The sequence below is a fragment of the Actinia tenebrosa genome, unplaced genomic scaffold (genome assembly GCF_029948245.1).
Source record: "Actinia tenebrosa isolate PJP-AT-01 unplaced genomic scaffold, QUT_ActTen_1.0 PGA_scaffold8__29_contigs__length_14323225, whole genome shotgun sequence".
In the NCBI taxonomy this organism is placed as follows: domain Eukaryota; kingdom Metazoa; phylum Cnidaria; class Anthozoa; order Actiniaria; family Actiniidae; genus Actinia; species Actinia tenebrosa.
Window position 1 is genome coordinate 178141 of NW_028292585.1, and position 21519 is coordinate 199659.

General features: G+C 37.7%; 3 protein-coding genes across 5 annotated transcripts; 2 read left to right on the forward strand and 1 right to left on the reverse strand.

Annotated features, from left to right (window-relative positions):
- Positions 1 to 4406: 4406 nt before the first annotated feature.
- LOC116296967 (COA8 family protein CBG23705, mitochondrial) lies at positions 4407 to 7237 on the reverse strand. The gene is made up of 6 exons (XM_031705099.2): positions 7065 to 7237; positions 6875 to 6985; positions 5688 to 5771; positions 5489 to 5537; positions 5054 to 5135; positions 4407 to 4585 (listed from the first exon to the last, which is right to left on the reverse strand). The coding sequence occupies exons 1-6, from the start codon at positions 7167 to 7169 to the stop codon at positions 4495 to 4497; spliced, it is 522 nt and encodes a 173-aa protein (XP_031560959.2). The 5' UTR covers positions 7170 to 7237; the 3' UTR covers positions 4407 to 4494.
- A 22-nt stretch (positions 7238 to 7259) lies between these two features.
- LOC116296965 (uncharacterized) lies at positions 7260 to 9970 on the forward strand. Its single transcript, XM_031705090.2, has 9 exons — positions 7260 to 7302; positions 7426 to 7515; positions 7792 to 7878; positions 7955 to 8032; positions 8377 to 8451; positions 8547 to 8578; positions 8644 to 8706; positions 9136 to 9222; positions 9330 to 9970. The coding sequence occupies exons 1-9, from the start codon at positions 7290 to 7292 to the stop codon at positions 9378 to 9380; spliced, it is 576 nt and encodes a 191-aa protein (XP_031560950.2). The 5' UTR covers positions 7260 to 7289; the 3' UTR covers positions 9381 to 9970.
- Positions 9971 to 12055: 2085 nt separating this feature from the next.
- LOC116296955 (uncharacterized) lies at positions 12056 to 21425 on the forward strand. 3 transcript variants are annotated; one of them, XM_031705076.1, is made up of 13 exons: positions 12057 to 12303; positions 12736 to 13018; positions 14635 to 15613; positions 16231 to 16293; positions 16469 to 16537; positions 17315 to 17368; positions 17824 to 18054; positions 18474 to 18623; positions 19037 to 19129; positions 19509 to 19730; positions 19867 to 19959; positions 20502 to 20593; positions 20715 to 21425. In XM_031705076.1, exons 2-12 carry the CDS (start codon positions 12937 to 12939, stop codon positions 20578 to 20580), a joined length of 2115 nt encoding a protein of 704 aa, XP_031560936.1. In that variant the 5' UTR covers positions 12057 to 12303; positions 12736 to 12936; the 3' UTR covers positions 20581 to 20593; positions 20715 to 21425. The 3 variants fall into 3 exon arrangements, with proteins under 3 accessions (XP_031560938.1, XP_031560936.1, XP_031560937.1); XM_031705077.2 differs by having other exon boundaries at positions 12058 to 12303; positions 14635 to 15592; XM_031705078.2 differs by lacking the exon at positions 17315 to 17368 and having other exon boundaries at positions 12056 to 12303.
- The last annotated feature ends 94 nt before the right edge of the window (positions 21426 to 21519 follow it).

The window sequence follows — 21519 nt, forward strand, 5'->3', positions numbered from 1 at the left end:
AATTCTTGGAAGTGAGAACGATAGCTTGTTTGTGCCATTTGCTGCTGGCCCTTGAAATGTGCTGTTTGACATGTGGTACAATGGTAGCGACCCACGTCTAGCTGAGAATTTGCGGCTTTCCTGAAGATGTAGTGGTTCTAGATGATGGGGAATCGATGTTCGCCTTCTAGAGGGGCCGGCACCTCGTGTAAGCGAGCTTGAGGTTCTGTTTGGGAATGTTTTTACTGACGAAGCGCTGCATTCGTCAATATCAAGTGACCTAAGCTTATGTTGAATCCATTCTCGATTTCCAGCAGAGTCGTCTTGGCCCTTGAACTGACTCTTGTAAACATCCTTCATAACTTCGCGATGTTCCTTACTTTCGAGAAAATCTGGCCCACTAAATTTTGATCGGAATTCAAAAGACTCCGCTTTCTCTGTATGTAAAATACCTTGAAAGGAAAACCTGTTGCTTTGTGAAGTGTAGTCTTGGTTTTGCTTTGTGTCCTCAGCTTCTCCAAGATGAAGACGCGCATCCAAGCCATTGGTTCTTCCCGTAACTTTTGCTAATTTTGTCATTTCCTCGGTGTTGTCGAGAAATCCTTTGTCAAAGAATTCGCTCACAGATGGGGCTGTACGGTTATCAGTTGTAAGCTTCGTCATGGTCAAATTTGATTGATTCAAATACGTGTGTTTACGAAGTGAAGTACTCCCTTTCAGTCATCCTCATAAACAACTTATAATAACTTGTTATACATGCGCTGCGCTGTAGTTATTGTCTTTTGTTTTTAATTTATGTTTGAGAATGACCTTAGTTACAACCAGGGAGGCGTGTCCATGAACAAGAACAATGAAATCTGCACTTGATTGGTGCACATCTGTGGAACCAGCTTTCAATATTATCTCACGAAATACAGCTAAAGCACATATGAAAACGTTTATACGTGACGGAGTACCAAAGAAGGACTAACTTCATGCTAATACGCTATAAATATCATTAAAAATTCAACTAAAGGTAACCGAATTCTGCAAGAAAAATAACCGATTAATCTCTGTAATCCACTTAACGACCTTTATTGTAGATGATTGAAAAAAGGATAAAACAATAGATTCTTAAAATAACAACCAAAAAAGCTAATAAGCTAGCTTGGCCAAGTGACAAAAACATCTTTGTTCATCTATGTAGTATAAAAAATCAATTTTGTTCGACAACGATTCAATTGATCATAATCACTGTCCACAAATGCTTTCCCTTAAAATGTTCCTAAATCGTTTGTGAGATAAATAATATATGAAATTAGCCTGCGTGCAGCCAGACATTTCTCTCGTATAACTTAACAGTCGGTTAGGTCGGCTGCACGCAGGCTAATATCAACTAAGAGCAAGAGGAAAAACCCTGAAAGTTGAAGTTACCTGAAAGAGATCACGCGCGACCAAACACCACCACGAGGCAGGCACGTGAAAAAAGTACTTGCCCCTGAAATTTTAGTCGCGGGGGAGCCAAATGAAAGAACTTTCAAAATCGAGATTTTTGTTGGCTTATGATACACAGGAAACCCAAGATTAGTGTCGCGGCTTGCAGCAATTAGATTTTCATGGTAAAACATTAAAGGTGGTCCCGTCACTCTCGTCAAATGTTCTCGTTTCTCTTAAGGCACTGTTGCACGAGGCAACGAACTTGCAATGCAACGTTGCAAGTCTCAGAGGATCGAGATTGCGTGTGTAACACCCCCGCTCTCTGCAACTTGCAATGCAACGTTGCAAGTTCCAGAAAAAGTTGAACGAGCTTCTACTTTTCGCAATGTTGTTAACCGGCCAAGTCGCAGGATGTATTGAACACTAATCCCACAACCTCATCCACTTTCAAACTAATAAATGGCCAAGGGTTAAAGTTGTAAGATTGTACGAGGAACATTCCTGGTTCAGCGATTCCTGTAAACTGTGTCGGGTACCAACTTATAAGAAAAGCCAATGTTGAATTTCGACGAGCGATATGTGAAGCTATTGATTTGTTTAATACGATCATTCTTAAGTAGTCAATTATCACTTTCATGGCATAAAATGACTTGTTTAATCTACGATGACCCATGGGACCCAATGTTGGCAATATAAAGTGGCAAGAACTGAAGATGATAATCTCTGTTTGTTTATTTGGCTTCTCCTTTTGTTTCACAGTTCTGGCTCATAATGCCATTGATTTCGGATTAAAATTATAGCATAAAAGTATAGATTTTTGATTCGTGCAGTTGTACATTCTTACAGGCAGGAGACTAAGTACTTCTTGGCTGTCAATCTGTTACGCAAGAGTACCTGGCTAGATATCAACCAGAAAAGTACGAAGGAGTTTGTCAAAGACGTTTCTTTGTGGCCATTGTTTACACCAAGTTGAATTTTTTTGAACACGGTTATTATTCTAATTCAGGTGTTTTTTACTTTGCAATCTTCTGTCAGGACGTATACCACGAACAACCTGTCCAGGCAGAAAGTAAGTAAGCTCTTTTTTATTAGAATGGATGAAACAGAAGAGTCTTCCTTTGATGGTCTGGCGAAGTTTAAAAAGTCGACTTTCTATGGGAAGCGTTCCAGTTGCCCAAGCTCAGTACTCAAGGATCCCAATGACATTTTTAACGTATTTCGAGGTGCATTGGGTACCCTGAACGAGATGAAAGTCGAAGAACGAGAACAGTTTTACGAACCGATAGAAGAAAAGCCTAAATTAGAAAATATTGTTCAAGACGAACTGCATCTGCCCGATTTGCAAGACAGACTCGTCATCTCCAACGTAGAAACAACGGCTAAATACGATGTAAATGGGCAAGTAAGGTCACCTAGAAGAAGAAGCGTACCAACATACAAGAAAAGCCCTCGTGATGTACCAATCATTACGGTCGAGTCAAACGCACCAAGCACTCAATTCTGGACTCACCCAGCATCACCACCTGAACCGGACATGACGCCAAATACAACGTCGTTAAGTCTACCACAAATTGACAGAACGACAAATGGAAGTAAGAGTGCTTACGCCAAATCTTGCATCGATGGGCCTCAGAAGTTTAACACTCGACTAGAGACGATGGCAAAGAAGGGTAGAAGGAGTAATAGCCTGATCTTCCCATACAGACAAACCGCGTTTGGGAAAAGTCTTCAAGCAAAATGGTGTGGTAACGGTACTAGTAAAAGGCGCCACTCTTCCTATCATTACAAAGCCAGGTCTCAGTCCTGGAAATTACAACTTCACGAAAGAAAACAACCTCATTTCACTTCTTGACTTCAATGCCATGTTAGTAGATGGCGTTTATGGATCAGTCTTATCAAAGCTTAATTGTCATGGAACTAGAATGTTACCGTTTTGGCATCAAACCGAAAATAAAATGACCAGGAGTATTCTAGAGTATTGACCAAACGTACCTGTCCAAATGTATCTGTTCCATGGCCAATTCACCTCTTGGAACAGTGAACGTCTTTCTCTTGCACAAGAAATGTTGTCTAACAGTGATAAAAAACCTTGCTGCAATATGGTGTTATATATAAATATATATATATTTGCAATTAATTTAATTAACATTTATCATTAAATAGTTTAATTTAAACTAAAAATATTTAAGGGCTGGTTTTATTATAAATTTTACTTTAAATTATTAATATCTTAAGGTTGTAAGATTTTGCTCAATTCAGATTACTGGCTGCAATGTTTGTACCAAATAACTATTTACCTATCTTGCTGCCGATAAAAGCTATAGTAACTAACAGGGAAATTATTTAACGTTCTGTAATTTAGAAGAGATAACTAGCTAAAAACTAGTGTGAGCTGCGTCGGTGTTTCTAATGAAACAGTAATGATAAAAGGGTAAATTTTACCGACGAAGGACTAGCGTCCGAAACGTCAGTAAGTTTTTCCATCTTTTCATGGTGTAAAATTTACCCTTTTATCAGTTCTGTAATATATTGTATTGTTTTTGATATCATGTCATTTTATTTCTTTATACAAGGTATGGAACCAAAATTTGGTACATTTGAACCAAAATTGAAAAGAAAATTTGGTACATTTGGTGTGGTCGAGAATTAACTGAGGTTCCTATTCGGAACTCGATTTCATTGTAGAAAAAAAAAACTTAGAACACAATTCAAAAGACATTAAAATAAGCTATAGTTCCCCGGCCATTGAAAAGTATCATATGACTTAGTAGTATTAGCTAAACAATATAAAACGTTTGGGAATGTACGTTATTAAGCTGTGGGCCATTACTGCAAGGACACTCGAACCATGAAGACTTCAAGTTTTTTTCAGGTTGTTATTTCCTGAGGAGCCGGCTAGATTTGCTGTCCAGCATTGAAGTATTAAGCAAGCAAGCACTGGAGAGGCACTGGAGCTAGCACTGAACTGCACAAAAATATCAACACAAGAACACCAACAAAAACACCCAACAAAAACACCCAATCCCATTCAAGTTTAATTTTGATATGATATTTACAATTAAATCACATGACTGTATCAAGAAAACGCATGGTGCCAGTCTACTTTCTTCTGAGCAACCGGTTTTTGCACTGTTGAAAAGAAATAAGAAATGAGGGCCAAACCAACTTGAAATTCCTTTTGTACCATTCCCTGCAACAGTCAAAAAAGATAAGGGTTTTTATTACTGATTTATTCTAAAAAAGCCAAGATCCTAGTAGATCAAGAGTGCAATACTATGTACTTATTGACTGAGTGGGAGGGCCGTACGGGAAAATATTTGGCTCGAGGTCATGCCGTATGGAGCGAGCGCAGCGAGGTCCGTACAAATGACCGAGAGCCAAATATTTTCCCGTACGGCCCGACCTAACTCAGTCAATAAGCATTTTATCATATGACCCTCACGAAAATAAAAATAATAAAAAAAAGAAAGCGCGCGGATTCGAGCAGGGCCGGACGGGTTTTTCCGGCCCGCTTACGTCAACCCGTCCGGCCCCCATCACGTGACTTTTTCCAATGGTTTTATTAGAGCGCGCGAGCAGGGCCGTACGGGTCATATGATAAAGGAACTTAGAATGTGCATGAATTATTAAATAATTATAATAAATTTTTTATAATTACCAGAGATAATCTTTGTGAAGATTGAAGTTCTTATCCAAGAAATCCTTGTAAAATACTGACAAATCATCTGCAAACTGCTTGTCTAAATACATGATTTCATAACATCATAATAATTAAACTTTTGCAACAAATCATAGCCTGAGTACAGGGAAATCAAATGTCCTCCAACCATAGTTATCCCACCAATTAAGTTGTGCAACAGGATCTAATCTAAGTAGGTGTGCTGGAACATTTTACAAGTGTCCTCGCACCACAGGTTTCCAAGCATTGACTTTCTGCAACCATTTGTAAGTCTCAGAAATAGTATCCCAGAACTGTGTACAAGTGTCTTCCAGCCAGCAGCTATCCCAGTACTGTTTACAAACATCCACCTAGCAAGGTATACCCACTCCAAATAGTTTCCCAAGGGCAGTATGTTTTAAGTTATTAACTCACCACTCTCATCTTCATTCTTCCTTCTTTCTGCCAAGAATTTTTTCTTTGACTGAAATAAATAAACACGTGGAATTAGTCTGTATGCCTATCCTATTCCCCTACCTCTAGGAAAGGGAGGGGGGAGGGGTAAGTAGGAAAATGTCATTTTTACATTTGGTGTTCAAATACAACAAAACTAGCCTATGTGATGCTGGAATACCTCATTAAAGTTCTTATTATGCTTTGTCCAGAACTCCTGATGCCATGATTGCAAGGCTTGCTTTTGTAGTCTCAGTTCTTGCTCCTGTTGATGTCAACCAACGTAATGAAATTCTGATATCCATACTTTCCTCAGGGGGATATAACTTTAAGTGTAGCTTCAAGTCTTACATATATAGAGGATATTACATGGGCGCGTGGAGATACGAAATTTATCTTCGAGTGTTGAAAAGATCTCTCACAAGTGAGCACAGGGAACGAGTGAGAGATTTTCAACACGAGAAGATAAATTTTGTATCTCCAAGCGCCCATGTAATATTCTGTTTATTATATAATTATCAATGAAGTATGTTTTGGCTTTTTCAGGCAATTCTTTCCTTGTATTTTTGAATAGCCATCGCAATGGTTATTTTCACGTGTGAAGATATCAATTTTTCGAAATAGAGAAAAATAGATATTTCATCGGTAATTATATAATAAAAGGGAATATTTATGTTATTTAAATTTAGAGCTACCAATACTGGTTTATATATTGGAGACTAGTTGGGATAAAACATATCCTGTATTTGCTGTAGTCGTGAAGTGGTGGAGGTCAATAAGGGATACATTTTCTTCCAATGTCATCTATATAAACTTGTAAAGGCAACTCAAAATCTCAATAACTTTTGCATCGTGATTCTCCTATTGCAAGGAAATTCTGAAAGGAATGTGGGTTTATATTGGAGGCTCTCTCTCGATTAAACTTATAGGAAAATCACAATACTGTTATATTTTTTGTGAAACTTTAAGGTTATACTAATGAGCAGTAATAGCATATGCCTTTTGAATGTAGCATATTATGACAGTGAAGACATAGAGCAGTTTTCGTATGACTGTGAAAGGCTCGCAGCACGAACACGGTCGTGACACTGGCAAGGGATACACCAGACAAATCATATTGCTCGAGAGTTTACTCTCCATCCAATCAAATACCTGGAACATGGCATAAGCATGACACAGACAGGGTCACGTCAAGGCACTGCACTTTCAGACCAATCACATTGCGCGATCAAAAAGTCAACCAATTAAAATACTAGAAAATATCACGGTCACGGCAAGGCACACATTTGGCACTGAGCTTTTCACAGTCATGCAAAAATTGCTCTACTCATCCCCTAATTATATATCCCAGTTATAGTACCAACTTACCCTTCGTGTCTCGTAGGATTTCTTTGAGAACATCATCTTTCTTATATTTGACTTCGAATCTTGTGGCCCAACTAAATCATAGTCTTCTGGATGAGTGTCTCGTGAAAATATCTTTCAAAAACGAAAGCAAAATGTCAAAATATCTATAACGTATAATACATCCTTGGGCTTCCTGTGCTTTATATTTTACCTGATCTGAACTTTTACATCTTAAAGTCTGAAAAGATTCAAGCAGACACGTAGATTGCCGAATGTACAATCCGTTAAAAAACGGTCGTACTTTGTAGATATTCATTATGGTATAGCAGTATTGGTAAACTTTATGTACACAATCCTTCACTCCTGTCCGCCATCTTTGCAAAATTATCTTTTAGTGCGCATGTCTAAATTATCGTGGGCTCAGGCTAAATCCAAAATGGTGGACGAAGGTAAACTTTGAAGTTATTTAACCTTTAATTTATTTTACTATAGCTGCTTATTATAGCTGCTAAAAATCGTTGCATTTGCGCAGCAGTATGACAAATTATTGTTTATGGTGTGTTCTCTAATAGAGTATTCTAAAGTTAGAAAGAAAGGAGATGATAAAGAGGAGCTCGAGGGGGATACAAGCCGACCTTCACGAAGAAAGCTAAAAAACAAAGGTCTGTTAAGCTCCGAGCAGTCACAAGATGTTACTGCCTACTGCACTATTCTCCTAGCTGCATTTCTAGTATTTTATGATATACTTGTAGTTTAAACTAAACTTTTAATTAGAACATAGCTAATGCCTATAACTATAAGGAAGAGTGGTTCCAGAGTTTTGATGGTGGTGGTGTTGTTAACTTTGTTGTTGTCTTTGTCTTTGTGGTGGTGGTGGTGGTGGATGGTGAAGGTGCTGAGCGGGTGAGAGGGAGTGTAACAATACATTAACTTTGCAGAAAAAGATAAGAAAAGACAAAGAAGTAGAAGCAGAAGTAGCAGTAGTTTGTCTTCAGATTGCAGTAGAGAAAGATCAAGATCAAAAGGTAAGCTGGCTTGAGCATTTTTCACATCGTGTAATTGTCATCAGTCATCATGATCAACAACATGTGTATGATACAGATAAGAAGAAGAAAAAGAAACAAAGGTATTCCAGCAGCAGCTCATCAGATGGATCTTCTAGTTCTTCAGATAATTCAGGTATATTTTTGATCATGTTATTACCATTATCATCATCACCACTGTCACAACTATCATCATCATCATCATTGCCACCATCATGATCCATTGACATCATTACCACCACCACCCCATAATCAACATCATCATTGTCATCACCATCATCATCATCATTATTACCACCATTATTATCACCACTGTCACAGCCATCATCATCATCATCATTGCTACCATCATGATCAATCAACATCATTACCACCACCATCATCATCGTCATCATCATTGTCATCATTTTTATGATCATTATCATCATCCAACACCATCTCGACTTCATTCTTACCATCATTTTTGTTTGCGTCATGCAGAGAAAAAGAGAAAATTGAAAAGATATTCCAGCAGTAGTTCATCAGATGGATCTTCAAGTTCTTCAGATTCTTCAGGTTTGTTGAATAGAAATCAGCTGTTTTTCTGCAAACGATAATATCCAGCATGCAACATTTTCCTGATTTTGTATTTCCTTTTTTTTCTGGTTAAGCCGAGAGAAGAAAAAAAAGAAAAAAAACAAAAGTAAGTTTATCTTTTAGGCTAAGTATTTATAAACATATCATGACAATGGTTTTAATTGTCTGCAGAAAAAGAAATCAAAGAAAGACAAGAAATCAAGTAAAAAATCTGGTCCTGTTCAACTGTCTCAAGTAAGCTTCCCTCTTTGTTCCCTCTTGATATTTTTGGAGGAGGGGGGTTTCTGTAAAGACCATTTTGGAAGGTAGCCTCTAAGAAGACTCCATAAGAGAAGAGCTGAGCAGGCCATTTTGAAAAGGGGCTCTGTGAGGAGCTCTAAGGAAGGTTATTGTGTAAAGGGCCTGTGAGGATCTTCAAGAAGATTGGTCTTGGAAAGGGCAAGGGGCTCTGTGAGGAGCTCTAAGGAAGGTCATCATTTAAAGGGGCTGTGTGAGGACCCCAAGGAAGGTCATCATTTAAAGGGGCTCTGTGAGGATCTTCAAGAAGATTCGTCTTGGAAAGGGCAAGGGGCTCTGTGAGGAGCTCTAAGGAAGGAGATCTTGCTACACCATCTTAGAAAAGTGATCTGTGGCTAAGTTCTTGATTTTGATTTTCTATTTCAGTTCATGAAAGAAAAGAATTCGAGTCGAAGTGCTGTGTCAGGGAAGAAAATCAAGATGAAAGTAAAAAAATCCAGCAAAGATAAGGAGGTACTTTGATTACACTGTGATAATCTCATAGAGACATACTCCTATTACTAAAGATAAAATTCTTTTCACCATAAACAGTTTACTGTTAAAAAAATTATTTTTTTCAGATGGAGAAAAACAGAAAACATCTCCTTGCATTTTTAAACCAGACAATGTGAAAAGGATCGATGTTTTTATTAAATGGTCATCATAGCAACCGTGTGAAATTTGTTACCATAGCAACATCTTTCCTTGTGAAAAGGTTTCGCAATCAAGACAGTTGGAGAATGTCCTACTTGGAACTTTTTATGACGGGGAAATCGTCCAAACATGCTTGCATGTATAAACAACCAATGACAAAAGCAAAATTGTTTTTCCCTGTTTGGAAAACGGTCGTGCGTACCGACAGCTTACCGACGATCCAACGTACCATATTTGGGGCTTTACGAGAACCAACAACTGACCGGCTTCGAAGGTCATTTTTGGGGCATTGTGACCCTAGTACTGCGCGAAGAATATTGAAGAAAACCTCGTATATATACTTAACAGGTTGTCATTTTTTAGGGAAGAAATTATACGCCATATTCACTTCATTGACAAAAGAGTAGAAGACATATTACTTAAGGTATAGAAACGAGGCTAGTTTGAAACGATGTTTTGCTCCAGTTGAAACTAAATGGCGCAATACATTACGGTAGATTTTGGTGTCAATGAGAGTGGCTGAAAACCGGCCGTCACTTTGTACAAAATAAAGCGATTCTACATACCACGTGACGCTTATAATTTTGAAATTAACATACCGCAATGCATTATGGTAGAACCCACGTGTCGTGGGATGTAGCTAGCAACTAGATGTCACTTTATGTAAATAAAGCGATTCTACATACCACGTGACGCTTACTCTAGTCTTGAAATTAACATACCGCAATGCATTATGGTAGAACCCACGTGTCATTGGATGTAGTTAACCACTAGATGTCACCCAATGTAAAAATAAAGTTATTCTACTTACGACGTAACGCTTATTCGGGTTCTTAAATAAAGTGATACCGCAATGCATTATGGTAGAAGCGAAGTTTGATCTAGGCAACAGGCGAAAAGTTATAGGAGATAGGTCATTCCAAGATCCAAGACTAGCTGGAATGACTTGTGTTTCTGCTTCTTATTCTCGTCAAGAACATGGACCTTAGTGTTAAGACTTATTCAATGCTATTTGAGGTCGACGGAGCCATTTCCGTCTTGGAATGAAGTATCGCCTTTTGCGACGACAACGTTTTTTTGAAATAGGTGTGTCTAGTGATTGAAGCGAGTCTTCATTCACTGAGTCAAAACTAATTGGAACTAGTCGCTGTTGGCCACGACTTGGCGTTGTATCACTACTGAAGTCCTTAAACAATTTTTTACTGTGTTAAGGTAGAACATCAATTCCCTTAGGGTGGCCGCTTAATAAGGTTTGATCTTTTTTTGGCTCTAATCGCTTTAGTCTGCTATAACCTTTTTGCACAGCAGGAAAAAAAGAAGAACGTGGGCGTATTTTTCTGCTCTGAAGAAAACAGGCCTGAAATGACCAATCAGCATACACCATATTATCCTGCAGCCCTATCAAATTGATTAGACCAATTAACCCCTACCCCCTGGGGATAGTTTTGATCTCTAACGATATCCAATGATTTATGCACTTGTTATCAACTTTTTCTAGCTTTCACTTGATTTCGGTATACATTTAACTTATGGAAAAGTCTTATCTCTGATCTTGATGTAGCTCGGCGTATCTTCTGTAGTTAGGGCATATGTTATATTCAATGTGGTTTCATCTTTGCTTGCACCGTACAACGTTCCGTCACGCTCGAGGCAATTTAAAAAGTATTTTCACCTTTTTTCCTGTTCTATTAGATATTTCTCGAAAACCCGTATTTTTGAATCGAATGGATAACGCTATCTACCTCTTTTTAAGGTACCTATAAAAGCGTTTTAATTATGCGCGCAATCAACGCCCTTCTAAAGGAGGCGATATTCGAATAGGTCTATGCGGATCAGGGATTGAAATAACCCTGAGAAAAACAGGAAAAATACTTAAAACAGGCGCTTAAGAAGCTATATGAAGTGTTCGTTAAATATCCCACTCGCTAAGGTTTTAAAGTTTGGTTATTTCGTTTAGTGGAATTAGAAACAGCTTTTATCGCTGCTTTAGATAAATGGCGCGCTATCAGGAATACATATCGGCATGTGTTATAGCATCTGCTCGAATCGGCTTCTAATTATGACTTTCTTTCAACAACAAAAAACGATAATTGTAATTCATATGTAGCGTCTTTAAAGCAGCGTTCTAGTTCCGTCATGCTTGATGAACGATGAAATCTCTCATGAAGCTCTTAAAAACGAAGATAGTGGTTGCATTTGTTGAGTTTTATTGCATATATATTGTTTTACTTTTTAATTCTCATTTACATCTTGATATTCCATTTTGTGCCCACAACTGATCAATCTCTTAACTGCGTAATTTAAAAAAACATTAACCAATGGCATAAAACCTGCATATTTGTCATTTCAGTCCGTATTCTAAGTAGCTCGCAGCCATTGAGAACCATTGCTTAAAGTAGAATATGCCCGACACTATACTGTAGTAGCGTCGTTACTTCCCACGCTTGTTCGCCTGGGTGTTTTATTCGATTCAACCCACGCAGCTTGTCCTTGTGAGTTTGAAAGTCTCTTACAGGATAAATCTAACGAATGTCTTTAATTAAGTGGCTCAGTCAATAATCAAGGAATGTTTGTAGCAAATCCGTATGAAGACCTACACTGTACCTCTATCCATTGTTTTAGCGCGTGACAGGTCGCTCTGTGTGCATGCGTTACAAAGAACATGTCACGCATTTCATTGACGTCGAGTAGCGTCAAAGTCTGTGGTTGCTTTTACTATTGAATAATTTTACCAATCATTTCTCGATGTAACCACAGCTAAACTAATGTAAACTGAAAGGTCTCAAGAGTTGGAAAAGGGAAAGAAAGAAGTATCTGGCCGACGAAAAGCAAACAGAATTCTTTCCATCGCCGTCTGATAAGCGCGACGTTTGAGTACCCCATGAAAAGCTCTTCGAATCCGTAAGATTTTTTCCTCTTTAAAACAAACACGAAAAACCTTTACTTACTGGGCTTCGGATTGAGTTTTGCAGCTGAGTTGAAGTTAAGTTAAAGTACAGTTGGATTCAGTTCTAAAAACGATTTGTTGGACGTTGAACCGTTAAAGATTTTTTTGATCTATTTTTATTTTATGTCAATTTTGACATATGTGGTCGTTCGCGAGCCTCTTCGGACAAAAATGCTCGCATTTTTTTGCTTGTCATTTTAATTGCCAGCCCAGATTTTCAATTGTTTTATCAATGGTACAGTAGAATTCACAAATAGCTATTTATATACGACAGTGTTCCCGAAATTCCATCTCCCTTGAACAGCAGACGTCAAAATAATACATTCTGCTTCATGTCATTGAACTTTGGCGGCAAATCCTCTAACGTTCATCTATTTTTTTCCCAGGTATTGGATCTAGCAGCTAAGATCACTGGATTTTGCTTCTTCCTAAATCCTTTGGGAAGACTTTCTCTCGTTTTTTAATGAAGACTAAGCGATATTTTTTTAATTAGATGGCGTTTTACAAAAGCACACAAGTTCGAGAAGCTTTTCGTCGTTCAGGGTATATGAACTAGTAGTATCTGTTCTGATTTTCAGGGGTTAAAAATGCCCAACTCACTCTTATTCCTTACTATTCTCTGTGTCTTTACCTTTGTGGCTGCAAGACCTAGAATTTATCGGCAAGTAGGTAAGTCTCCATATTTTTTACCATTAAAATCACAAATAGAAAATTCCACTCAACTTAGCCTACCTAATGACTATATTCATACGCTTAAAGGGTTTAGGTATAAAAACACATTAAGCTCTCCATCCTCTATTTATTTTATTAATTTTGTACTTTAGCGATGTAATTTTACCAAAAGTACAGAATTTTCCGAAACACTCTTACCTTCAAAACTCAACAGTATTTTTTTATGGTCAAATTTTAAATTCATTTTGTAGTCAAATATCTGGCAAAAAAAAAGAAGATTCTTTTTGAATAAGAACTTACATCCAAATATATGTTTTCTCATACTTCAAGAAATATTGTTTCTTCCAACACCTTTACAAATTGCCTCGAATCTTTCAACTTTTTGTGCGTGATGTTTGAGATAGCAATATAGGCTGTCATCATTAAAAAATATTTCATCTTTGCCAAAATATACTCTGCCAAAACATTTCATCTTAGTAAAATATAATGTTTGGTTTTAAATTATGATGTTTTGATGTTCATTATCTTCAAAACTTCGCATTTACGTAATGTCCTTCCTACAACTAGTTTTTTTCCGAATAAATATTTAACAAAATAAGCGGAGAAAAAATTTTTTTTCCATTGTTGAAGTTCGATACATTGTTTAAGCTTGGGAAAATTGCTTGCGTGGTTGCATTATAAATACTTAAATTTTAAGTCCTCACTTCGTCAATAGCCTGTAATTAAGTAAGAATTCTTTAAGTGACTTCTAATCGACGGCTTTTATTTCATGCCTTGTGGAGCTTGGCTAAAATAAACGAGAACCGTGCCAGGGATATCCCATAAAACATTTTCTTTGAGCTTTGTTTTGAGGAAGCTCTGAGGTCAATGTAAATGATGAAGCCTATTACTTTCTACACGAACATATTCTTTTGGCCCTGTAGACCACAAAAAATCTAACAAATGGCTTGCGGTCAGCCGTAAGGAAGAGCTTTGATATTTGACGTTTTTGAAATTTCGAGCTGATTTACGCAAAGTTTAGATTTAATGACAGAAAATAGTGAGGTTATATTATGCCATCTTTGTGAGAGCAGGTGATTAAGAGCCGAAATACGTGTGTCTTTATCGTGTGTCTTTAAACATCGTTCTGGCTCTTTCCTCAGTTTTGTACCGTTGTACACTTTTTTCCCTTCAAAGGTTTAATTTGCCAAAAGCACGAACTAATGGTTCTTGTAAAGAACTCCTATTTCTAATTATTTGATAGGAACAAGGAAGCATAATGAAAATAAGGCCTAAGTGCTAGTCTCGACCATTGAGCATTAGACCCGTGTTATGCCGACCTAATTCGCCTGATTAGTGCTTTTTCAATGGGCAATGCTTTCTCAGTGTCTGTCATGATAAAGTTTGATTAAAAATAGCATAAAATAAAACATTCAAGAGAAAATTTCTTGTCCGTGTATCTCAATCAACTAACATGGCGGCTATGTCTTGTTACTTCGTTCTCTTGGAAATGAATGTAAACCGTCTATTATTCTCAATACAATTCCTTCCTTTCCATTCCACCATTTTTTTTATCTTATGAAAATGCATTTTACTGAGCATGCGTTGAGGAATACTTTTTGTTTTGTACCCAGGTTCTTCGCCTTGTCCAGTAAAAGAGCAGCTGAATTCCCCGGGGACAATCACAAGTCCAGGCCACCCGGGACCTTATGCGAAGAACTCTACGTGTACCTGGATCATAGCAGCCCCAAGAGACGCAGTTGTCTGGTTAGAATTTCTGTCCTTTGATATTAAGTCGGGTCCCTCATGTGGTGCACCGAGGTGCAAATGTGATTATTTACAAATACGAGAGATAAAAAAGACTCTCCCTAAGTTTGTTAAGAAGTTCTGCGAGGGACATTTGCCAAAGGGTGTCATACGCACCTCCTCGAGTAGGGTCCGTGTTCAATTCGGAAGCGACATAACCGACGAAGGGACTGGATTTTCCTTAAAATTTTGGTTTACTCTTCCTACGACCAGTCCTCCTGTAGTACAAAATGCCACTACCATCCCCTCTCTAGTGGTTTCTGAAGTACCAAAACAGGCAACGAAAGCGAGAAACGTGACGTCATCCAATGAAGTGACGTCGACCAATGTAGTCCCAGTGGTTGCGACGCAGGAGCCAACAAAACAGACGACAAAAACCAGTGCACCTCTTATCGTAGACGAACCCACCAAACCTGTTTCTACTCCTCCAAAACAGATTTTCCCCGGTACACCAACCACTGAGGGCAGTTATGGCTTCACTCCAGTACCGTCTGAAAAATACAGCTCAGTTAGTCGCCCCATAAAGGCTAGAAGTACACCATTAAAGGACGGACCACCCCCCGCACCGCGGGGAAACTATGATGGTGGGAATACTCGTAGTAACGTTACCGTACCTGTCGTACTGTTCCTTGAAAACAAGAAAGAAGCAAAGAAAGCCGAAGAGGAAGAGGATCCACCCGATGCTATTGTCCTGGGGCCTTCAATCCCGATTATTTTGATATTTATTGGCGTTGTTATGGCTATTGCTTGGTGGAAGTTTAGAGGTGATCAAAAAGAGCGTCTAAGGTATTATAAGGAGCAAATAAGGTATTAATATCATTTCTTGCTTACTCTCTCGTATTAATCGACACTAAGCCACGTCCGTCTTTAGAATCTCCTTCTCTCCGCCCACAGTCATATTTTCTATGGGTCAGTATCAAACTTGACTTCTCGGAGGGAACAAGTATGCCCTGGGGGTGGGGGAAAGGGCTTGGTATATGATTAATAGTAAGATTGTTAGGCAAGGGAACATGAATATTTATACTCAAGCGCCCAGTTCAGATCTGCCATATCACAAGCGAGGAGATGTCTGTCTGTCCGTACGCGCTGACATCTTACTTTGTGGATATTAACGCTGGATAGCTGTCTTGAGCTGCATAATTTACATTTAGCCATTATTTTGCTCTCTATACATAGAAATACTAACAACTCCTTCAGTACTCCTTCTTCCTGATCATTTGTATGGTAACTGAAGTTTCATCTTGAACTTATCCCACCGTGAGCAATTATTTAGCATAAAGAGAGGAAATCGTTCTGCAACGTGATTGGTTAAAGCTCGATTGTATGAATTTAACATTTTTGTCTTCCCGCAATAGAAATTGTGACGTATATACTAGTATTATTGTGTGATTTGTGACTTTTTAAATCGTATTTCCCTGTCCAAGATACGAAGAAATATCCAAAAGAAAAAGAATCTTCAAAAAGAAGCAAAACATGAGAGAAATTCGGTAAGTACAGGTTTATGTTTCAGTTAAACTTGACTTGTGGGGAAAGGTGGAGATGAAAAAACCTAACCACGATGGAATGATGGGGATGGGAAATGGAAACCCTGACCACGAGGGAGGGGAGGAAGGGGAGAAAAGGAAGCCGAATGTAATGAAAAATATGATTTTTTACTTCCAGTACAAAAAGGTTGTACAGTGACATGACGAGAAGCTGGCAGGGTCGAAGTCAAACAGCACCTTCTCCAATGTACGTTAAAGTATCAAGATATAAGCTACACATAATTTAGATATGGAGGGAAATATCTTATTGCACATTATATTCATGCATTCATTTTCTCGCTTGTTCATTCTGTCACCACTCTTACTCTTTCTCCCTCTCTCTCTCTCTAAATATCTTTGACATATTTTTCTCTGATTTTAGTATAATGGTCTGTCTATAGGCTGTTCTGTTTTGAGTGCTTTTTTCTTGTTGTTCTTGCTAAAATTGTTTGTTATTGTTTGTTTGTTTGTTTTCAAATTGTTATGAATATTCTAAGCGGTGTGTCAGAAGTCAGTTCATTACTAGGACTAGTTATGGACTTCAGGGTCTGTATATTGGTATGCAGTGCTACGACCCCTGCTCTACATTGCTCATCAATCTCGTTGTCTGTCTGTCGGTCTCTCTATTTTCAGTTTTTTAGTTAGTCTATTTTTAATAGACTAACTATAGAGTTAATTAATCGCCACATCAACCTAGTATATAACCATTAATTATTTTGTCTTTCTGTCCACGTCTGTGTTTTGTGCGTATTGCCTTTCTTATTTTAAGAATTTTAATTTTATATTTTAAATTGAATTTCGATATTTGATCTTTTAATAACTAACTTTAAAATTTTATGACTGTTATTTGCTTTTAGTTGAATTTATATATGCGCTTTTTGCGTTTCCTTTGTTGTTGTTTGTTTGTTTGTTATCGTAATGTAGCGTAGGATTTGTTGATCACATCCAGACGTTCGTTGTAACAAGATTCGGTTATCTCTGACAGAAGCGGCAGGCCTAGGAGAACGTTCGCTGGAAGACTACTTGAATTGGCAGAGAAGTAAGTCACATGACGATCCCACGTGACATACGTCACTTACATTCGATCACGTGATCATATCTCTACACTGGGGAATAGCTTGTTATCAGATACATTGATTTGTACAGCGGATATCGCATGTGATGAAACTGTCATTTTCAAGCGTTCTGATTGGTCGGTGTTTGAATACCTCATTTTGATTGGTCCGTAGGTACGTCAGCTCATTATCATTAGTCCTTGATGGAAAGCGAATTTAGAAGTTAATGTATGAAGTTTCCTCCTCATGCGATATCTGCTTTGTGTCTATTCTATTCTATTTCCATCTTATTTGTATTCTAATCGAGTCCAATGTTTTTAAAAAAATATCAAGTTTTATCCACAGGTAACCCAATCACTGCGACTCAAAAACCGTAAGGCTTATTATTGGGCTTCCTGTGTCCGATATTTCACATATCTTTTATGTGTGTACGTTTTAGGCCTGTGTCGTATATGAAAACTCCAAGGTCGTCCAGACCATCATCCATGGTAATACAAGAACAAGCTACTCCTTTAGTGGTAATGAGACAGAAAAAAGACCGACCCGAGAATGCTTCTCATCTAGACCCAGGCAACCGTCCACCCTCTCGGCCAGCATCAATGCTGTTGAGGGACGCCTTGAACATGATATTCGGAGCCACTCCAGCAGAACCGTCAACTGATTCGACAAGGTAATCTCACTATTCCTATTGGTACTTTGTTGCTAGATGATGATTTTTGTTGTTGAGGGCTGGCTTCAGGCATGGTAAAAAGACCACAATCATAATATTGGGATTTCTGTGTTAAGATATTTTCCCCCACATGTTTGGGCTTCCTGTTTAAATATTAGTTACCACAGGAAGCCCAGAGAGTGTACTTGGTATGTTTCAAAATAAAGAATCTTTTAGAAGAAAAATGGAGTTATGCCGTCCAAATAGCGCTTGACAAATTGTAAATTCATAAAAAAAGAACCCTTTCTATGATTTCGTACGGAAATTAAAAAACATTTCAGTTTCTCAACGACCTTTCACTTTTTAATGCTTAATTTTTTGACAAGCGAGAGATATTCTGATGCCGCTCTGATTCCAATTGTTCTTCATTATCATCATAGTGAGACCCCTAAGGAAAGTGGAAGCGGAAATACTTCCCAACGAGCATCAAAGCGTGTCTCGTTCTACGACGCGTTGGCCGAGAAGATGGCCGAAGTTAAAGAAGCAGAAGATGAAGCTGGCGCCAAGACAGACGAAAAATCCAAACTAGCGTAAGAATTCAATTTAACTAAAAATTTATAAATATGCTCTAGTGTGTGATGAGAGTACAACTACTGATACATTTATTATCAGGGGTCTTTATTTATTGTTGAGTTCAGTTGCACTGTAGTGACCCTTTAGCCTCGCTTACAGGTGTCCCTAAGCAGAAGAATACTAAACTGCCAGCTCAATTGTAATTATATCTATTTACCATTTGTATTTACATTGGTTTTATATATTTTCATACGCATATAAATAGTAGTTCTAGGTAAATTCTTGACTGAAATTTCTTTACGGCTGAAGCTGAGATCACTAACCTCGTTTTAGCATCAAGGTCCTATTTCATTACACAACACTACTGAGAATGCTTCACTTTATCTAACCACGTTCATATATTACATTCTTGTTAATGCTACCATTCTAGGCCTCATTCAATACCACACATCATGATACGACAGCCAAGCTACGACAGTGGTGACGATCTAGAAATACATAGGAGGTCCCCATCACCAAAAAGGTAATGAACAACCTATTTATTATCATTCATTCATTCATTATTATTATATATTTATCATTATTATTTATTTATTACTATTATTTATTTAATTATTCATTTATTTATTTATTTATTTATTCCCTATCAATATTAAGTACAAAAACAATAACTCTTACAATATTAATTAATTAATTTATTTATTATTAGTATATCAATATATTAATTTTAATTAATTAATTATTAGAATAATTTAATTTATTTATTTATTGAATTATTGAATTAATTAATTATTCATTCATTCATTTCTTTCTTTCTTTTTTTTTCTTTCTTTCTTTCTTTCTTTATTTTCCACAAGCTTCTGTATCCTAGTTACCATATTAATTTATATTAAATGTTGCAGTTCGTCGATCTCTGAGGAGAAAGACGAGTCATCTTCAGGTCCAGCGGTCGACAAGGAAATAGCTTCCCATGACCAAACAGTCAAGGAACCTTCCAAGAAGATTGATCAGCAAGACGCGGCACCAGGCAACAATAGACCACGGTCGTTTGATAAAAAACTGGTCGAAAAGCTTGAGGACTTACAAAGGGAAGGAGACGAAAGAGAAAGGGATTGCAAGGAAAGGTGAGTCAAACCACAGGGAGCCCAATTTCGATAAAAGTGAAAAGTTGGTCGACAAGGACCCGCGGAAAAAAGGTATATCATATTGGAATTTCTATTCCTGTCTCCTACAACTTTCTGTTTTATTCTTTTTTTGAAGAGATGAACTCGAAGAGCCATCTACACCTCCCGTTCCTCACCAGACACCTGACCCAAGAGACAGCGCGTCTGCATCTCCTACTGGGAAAGTAATGTAAGTACAGCAAGAACGACAGCGTCGTCGTATACTTCCCGCCAAAACCGAGGGAGAATTCCTACAGACCGGAATTTTCTTTGGATGTACGCTTGAAATCACGATGATTTCATTTCCTGATATGTCACCCAAGGCCGTGAAATTCCATGGAAAAATCGTGCGCGCTCCAAATCATGGAAAAGTAATGATATAAAGGTAAATTATACACCGTGAAAAGATGAAAAAACTTACTGACGTTTCGGACGTTAGTCGGACGAAGGACAGCGTTCGAAACGTCAGTAAGTTTTTTCATCTTTTTACGGTGTATAATTTACCTTTTTATCATTACTGTTTCATTAGAAATACCGACGCAGCTCACACTAGTTTTTAGCTAGTTATCTCTTCTTAAATCATGGAAAATAGATGTTTGAAGAGGCGACTTTCATTATATTTCCATACCATGGAAGACAAAAAATGATGGAAATGCATTTTGTTTGCCTGTCCAGGTTTCCCTATCAAAATAGGTTTTTAATACATCTTTGTTTATTTGTTTAATCCTACAGGAACTGTAATGAACTCGAGGATTTTCTTTTAAACTTGGATAGAGAAATGAAGGCAAAAGAAGAAGACCAACAGCCATAGAGGTTTAGAGGCGGTATGTTCTTGTAACCATGGCAGCGAGGGCTTGCACGTATGCGGGATGATTTTCGTTTATTTAGTCCACAATTTAATAAGCGCTTATTAAAATACCTTCCTGTTTTACCCTTTTTCTTCAGAATTAATCGTGACTGGCTTTCTGATTGGTTCCCAGGCTTCAGCGCTTTACTTAACAGATGACGCAATGTTAACATCACAAGCGCAAGCCCTTGAAACATCCACACTTTTCTCCCTTGAGTGGTTCCAATCAAGAATTGTGTTGAGTGGTAATAAACTTAAGATATAAAAAACAAGATGAGTCGAAAAATGGATAAACTGACATTTGATGACGACAGTGTTGCATGTCGGGATTGATTACAAGTGATACGTGACCCTTGGCTCGATTGAAATATTTTGTTTTCGACTTTTTTGTACCAATGTTATATAAATATGTACGACTGATATTCAACTAATAAACAACATCACATTCTGCCATGTTGGATAAAAGATGTGATCACGTGATTATGTTGGGAATGAACGCCACCTGCGAATCTATGTTCGCTAATCTATGGCAGGTATTTTACCCAATGACATGGACGAACTAAGAGAGAAGAACTCGGTGTTACGGTATGGCCAAATTCCGCCATATTTGATGACAAGTGTGATCACGTGAACTGCTATTGGTCATTAGGAAGAAACATCAGTGATTGGCCGAGTTAAGATCGATTGACCGTGATTTACCTCTTGATTGATTAATTGATTGAATTTATACTTTTTAAAATATTCTGATATCTCTTTAAGTATAATGTATTTTTATATTGCTCGTTAATAAATCATTTTTTTCAAATGAAGATATTTCAGTACGAGTGTCACGGTGTATATATAAAGATGACGTTACATACGCTACGACTATTTCTCCCGCGTTTTCTCCCCTAGACCCTCACT

Coding starts and splice junctions, on each gene's coding strand:
- LOC116296967 (XM_031705099.2), bottom strand. CDS start 7,169: ATGAATATCTACAAAGTACGACCGTTTTTTAACGGATTGTACATTCGG. Junction 6,986..7,064: donor GATGTAAAAGTTCAGATCAG/GTAAAATATAAA, acceptor CGTTTTTGAAAG/ATATTTTCACGAGACACTCA. Junction 4,586..5,053: donor CTTCACAAAGATTATCTCTG/GTAATTATAAAA, acceptor TGACTGTTGCAG/GGAATGGTACAAAAGGAATT.
- LOC116296965 (XM_031705090.2), top strand. Junction 7,516..7,791: donor AAGAAAGCTAAAAAACAAAG/GTCTGTTAAGCT, acceptor TTAACTTTGCAG/AAAAAGATAAGAAAAGACAA. Junction 8,033..8,376: donor TAGTTCTTCAGATAATTCAG/GTATATTTTTGA, acceptor TGCGTCATGCAG/AGAAAAAGAGAAAATTGAAA.
- LOC116296955 (XM_031705076.1), top strand. CDS start 12,937: ATGCCCAACTCACTCTTATTCCTTACTATTCTCTGTGTCTTTACCTTT. Junction 13,019..14,634: donor TAGAATTTATCGGCAAGTAG/GTAAGTCTCCAT, acceptor TTTTGTACCCAG/GTTCTTCGCCTTGTCCAGTA. Junction 19,960..20,501: donor TCTCCTACTGGGAAAGTAAT/GTAAGTACAGCA, acceptor TTAATCCTACAG/GAACTGTAATGAACTCGAGG.